This window comes from Grammomys surdaster, unplaced genomic scaffold (assembly GCF_004785775.1).
Source record: "Grammomys surdaster isolate TR1022 unplaced genomic scaffold, NIH_TR_1.0 133, whole genome shotgun sequence".
In the NCBI taxonomy this organism is placed as follows: Eukaryota; Metazoa; Chordata; class Mammalia; order Rodentia; family Muridae; genus Grammomys; species Grammomys surdaster.
In genome coordinates, this window is record NW_021604591.1 from 1240941 (window position 1) to 1246239 (window position 5299).

Consider the following 5299-nt stretch of genomic DNA (forward strand, 5'->3'; position numbering starts at 1 on the left):
CCAGGTAGAGGCCAGCCAGATCTATGTATAGTTGAGTTTCAGCCCAGCCAAGCCAAACTATACAGTGAGACCCTCTCAAGAGAGGTAGGGAGAGGAGAAAGAAGTTGACAGGGGGAAAAGAAAAAAAGCACAAATAAACAGATAGCCAATGTCTGGGAATTAGAAATAATTAATATTGTTAACGTGCATATTGCCCAAAGCAATAGACAAATTCAATACAAGCGCTATCAAATTCCAATAGTATTCTTCACAAAAATTTAAAGCAAAAAATTCCCAACATTCATATGAAACTATAAAAGACTCAAAACAGTCTTAAGCAATTCTGAGAAAGAAAAAGCTAAGTGTTCTATTCCTTGATTTCAACTACACATAGGGGCTAGAGAGATAGCTCTGTAGCTTAAAGCACTGGCTGCTCTTGCAGAGGACCAAGGGTTCGGTTCTCAGCACTCACATGGAAGCTCACAACCATCTATAACTCTTGTTCCAGGAGATCTGATACCCTCTTCCTACTTCATAGGCACCATGCATACAAGTGATCTATATATCTATATATCTATATAGATATATAGATATATATGAGAGAGATAGGTATAGAGATATATAGAAAGCAAAAGAGAGATCAGCAAACATCATACACATTAAATAAATAAATCTAAAAATTGTATTGAAATAGATAAAGTATATAAAGAATTCACACCATTCAATAGGTGAAAAGCCATCTGACTGTAAAAACAAAAAGGTCCCCAATAGTTTGCATCATACCTCCCTGCACTTGACTGATCTCAGCTTATCTTGGAAGCTAAGCAGGATTTGGCCTACTTACTACATTAGATGAGAGATCCTCGATGGGCAGTGGTGGCGCACACCTTTAATCCCAGCACTTGGGAGGCAGAGGCAGGCGGATTTCTGAGTTTGACACCAGCCTGGTCTACAGAGTGAGTTCCAGGACAGCCAAGGCTACACAGAGAAACCCTAAAAAAAGAAACCTTAAAAAAAGAAAAAGAGAGATCCTGCAAAGTCTTGGGTTTTTTTTTTTTTAATTTAAAATCCAATGAATCAGACAGCCTGATTAAAGATTAGGCAAAAGCTCTAAACGGACATTTCTGTAAAATAAATGTATGAATGATCAATAAAAACAAGAAAACCGGTTATAATCATTAGATACTCTCCTACAGTGCTAGCAAGAATGTAAAGTGGCACAGTCACACAGGAAAACATCTGGCGGACCCTTAAAGGGTTAACTACAGACCTGCTAAATGTCCAGCAATTCCACACCCAAATATATACTCAAAAGCAATGAACTCACATGCCCACACAATAATATGCATGTATATGTTTAGAGCAACAGCATTTTAAAAGCCTAAGACATCAAGGAGAGAAAAAAAGAGAACATTCCAAGAGCTGTTTCCTCAGATGAAAAGTAAATAGGCCTCTACAGTGACAAATCAAGACAAAAATGAAACACACAAAACTAGGAATGAGAAACGAAAATCGCCACATACATGCAAAAATTTTAAAAACTATATAGCATGCCATTCTAATGAACTTGAACCATTGCTGAACTAAAGGATTTTCTAAGAAAATCATAAATTATCAAAATTAACCTAAGAAACATGAGTCTATGTACACAGACCACATCTGAGAGGAAATCTGGAAACACCATAGTTTTGCTTCTGGTATCACTCAAACATGAGAGAAACATTTCCGCACAACTGTTCTTCTGGACATAGAAAATATTCATTCCAGCACATTTCATGCAAATGGAATATCACAGACAAAACTAAAAGCTCAGACTGTTTTTCTTCTGTAAAAAAATGACAACCTGCTATCAAAAGAGATGCTGGACACTACATAGAAACTGGAGGGTAAGAGTAAAGGGAGGAGGGGCCAACAGGAAACATAAAAAATGTGTAAGCTGGGTTCATGACTCATTTAAAAGTTGGAGACCAAGAATCTTTAGGGCCACAGCCCAAAACAATTCCCTTCAAAATGTAAGCTTCAAGGAGAGGTGTTTTAAATCATCTGAGCCAAAAGATGTGAAGGACCATCAGGAAAACAAAAGAGCAGGGCCTCAGAATCACTCACTTTAAAAAGATGTAGGGAGGAAAAGGGAAAGCAGCTGACTCCGTGTGTAAAGTCTGCTGACCTGAGTTCAATGTCAACATAAAAAGGAGAAAACCAAATGCACACACACACATGCATGCACACATACACATACACATACACACACACACACACACAGTCCTCTGACTTTCACCTGCATTCAATCCTCAGCTCCTGCTCTGTAGCCGGATACAAGTAGAGATCTGTGACTTGCCGGTGGGCCAGCCTAACCTTCCAATGAGCTCCAGGTTCCATAACAGATCCTGTCTCAAAAATTAAGATAGAAGGTGTGGTGGCACACACCTTTAATCCCAGCACTCTGGAGCAGAGCCATGTGGATCTCTATAAAGATCACTATGTAGAACAGCCTGGACAAATTAAATAATAAGGTGGGAAGCAATAAAGGTAGAAGTAGAACTTTGGCTTCAATACATACCTATACACTCATGCATATATGCACACAAACACTACACCACACACACAAAAAAACATTGTTACACAACAGATGAACAATGAACACATCTTTAAACACTGGAAAGGAGGCAGGTATAGTGTTGCATGCCTTTAATCTTGGGAGGCAGAAACAGGCCTCTGAGTTCAAGGCTAGCCTGGTCTACATAGGGAGTTTCAGGACAGTCAGGACTACATAGTGAGATCCTGTTTCCAGAAAAAGAAAAAAGAAAAAAAAAAAAAAAAGAAGAGAAAAAATTAGGGGAGGAAGGCTATAGCTCAGGGTTTGCCTAACATGCACCAAGATCAGGACTGGGAATCCTCAACTTCATAATGAGAACAAACAAAAGGACAGCTGCCTAACTTTCATATAGTCTCTACTGATGTAAGCAGGACTGGGTACGATGACCACATGTTTATTCCATCACTTGGGAACCAGAGGCAGTCAGATCTTAGAGAGTTCAAAGCCAGCCTGATCATAGATAGCAAGCACCAAGACAGGGCTACATAGTGAGATCCTGTCTCAAAAACAAAACAAAACAAAATTTCCAAGGAAGGAGAAAGACATCCCAAGCTCTAAGAAGCAGTATTTTTTCTACTACAATTAGACAAGTCACTGTAATACAGAAAAACAATTTTCTTGTATTAGGTTATGGTAAGCGTTAAAGTGAGCTAATTTAAGAATTCCTCCACTAGACCTTAAAGAAATAAATTTAAATATTCATGGCACAAGGCTAGACCTCTCTACCACTTAAATACACCACCAGCCTTTCTAGTTTTACTTATTACTAATTAGTATGTGAAGAGCCACATGTGGCTGTACTGACCAACGACGCAGATCTTGATAGTTAAAAAGCATTAGCAACATGGTTAGTTTCAAAATGATCTTGGCAGGACCTCTGGAAACTTGGCTTTTCCTCCATTTGGTCTTAACTTGGTGCTTTCTAATTTTCCAGACTAGAGCTACCTCACAAGCTGCTTTCATTCCAAGTTCCTTCCACTGGCTACGAACCCATTAATTGCTACGAATGCAGAGACACAGAAGCTCACGCCGAGTACTTAACCGACACTAATCCCTGCGGGATTGGGGGCGGGGGGGGAAAGGGGCTTCTTGCACTTCAATAAAACTAAATATTAAATGCTAAACTTCTCTCCACTGGTTAGCTATTCCCTAGACACCCTCCCCAGCTCCCACCTCCTGCCAAAGAAGCCTTTCTAACTGCACGCTCTGGGAATACTAGCTCCCAGCGCATCTGTCTTACCTGCCCTACTTTAAAAATAAAAACAAAAAACGGATCCACTAAGAGGCACGAGAAACATCAAAGCTGTCATTGTCAGGAAGAACCTGAGATTACAAAGAATCTTCCAGCCCCATAGGCAGGGCGACCTGCAGCACATAGGTCCCGAGATCCTGGACCAATTTCAGTAGACCAAACATCTCTACAGGAGCTTGGGCCTCAGTCCCGCTCCTCCCTACAGCCCAGCTCCTCCCCGCAGCCCAACTCCTCGCCTCAGCCCCGCTCCTCCCCACAGCCCAGCTCCAGGCTACAGAGCCACTTGTCACCTCAGTCTGGCCCAGATGCTCCACCGGAGCGTACAGGTACCGCGGGGGCGGGGGCGGGGGCGGAGGCGGAGGCGGAGGCATGGGTGGAGTGAAAGCTGGGCCAGGACGGTCAGGGTGAGCCTGCAGCCAGGCTTTAGCCAGCTCGTCCTCCTCTTCGTCCGTGCTCTCCTGCAGCTGGGACTCGCTGTTAAAATCCAAGTCCACCTCGGGCCCCGCCTCTTCGAACTCTTCCAGTCTGCCGCTCTCCTCAGAGATCCGGGCCTCCTCCTCGGTCACCGCCGCTGATGCGTTCTCCACCTCTCCCTTCCCCTCCTCTTCCTCCTCCTCCTCCTCCTCCTCTTCCTCCAGCTCGTCAGGCCACGGCAGGTCCTCAGGCTCCATGTTGGCCTCGCGCTCCAGGCGGCTGTGGAAGAGGAGGAGAGGGGGAGGGGCGAGGAAGGGAGGGGAAGCGAGTTGACTGGCGGTTGCGGCTGCGCGCAGGCGCACCTGCCCTCACGGCCTCACGCGGGGCGGAACTGCAGACGAGCGCGCGCGTTGCTAGGGACGCCTCGCGGGCAGCGCGGGAAAGCCGGGGAAGAGGTGGGCGACCAGCTACGCCCTTTAATCGTCACTAGCCCTCGCTCATAGTACCGTACGCTCACAATAACCTAGACCGGGCTTTGTGGGCGCTAGGGGCCCTGCACAATTCACCCATGATTTCTTGTCTCTTGCCCTAGAATAAACTAATAACAATCACATTCGCAAGTTACAAATTTCAGTCTACCTAACAGTAGTGAATCTAAGGGCGTGAGTGAATAGTTCAGAGAGAGAGAGAGAGAGACGGAATAGAAATAGGGGGGTAGGAGCAGGGATCTGACTTTACCACACACAGTTGTGTGAGGAGCGCCTATAAAATGATATTAAGACTCCCTCCACCCCACCCCCTGGGGCTGAAGAAATGGTTCCACAAGTAAAACATCTACAGCACAAACCTAAAGACCTGAGTTCGATTCCCGAACCCATATAAAAGTGGAAGACGAGAGCTAATTCCCCTAAATTGTCTTTATTGAGCACATGCACAATAATATGAAGGCAGTAGCTGGGCAGGGTAGTACACACCTTTATTCTCAGCACTCCAGAGGTAGAGGCTGGTAGATCTGAGTTCAAGAACAGCCTGAAGCCGAGCAGTGGTGGCGCATGCCT

At 44.5% G+C, this 5299-nt stretch overlaps 1 protein-coding gene across 1 annotated transcript in view; it reads right to left on the reverse strand.

The window, feature by feature from the left end:
• The window catches only part of Alms1 (ALMS1 centrosome and basal body associated protein), a 98717-nt gene extending 94219 nt beyond the window's left edge, over positions 1 to 4498 (reverse strand). The window contains exon 1 of the mRNA XM_028762410.1: positions 4118 to 4498. Coding sequence (XP_028618243.1) covers positions 4118 to 4498 — 381 coding nt within the window. The remainder of the gene's footprint in view (positions 1 to 4117) is intronic.
• Between the last annotated feature and the right edge of the window lie 801 nt (positions 4499 to 5299).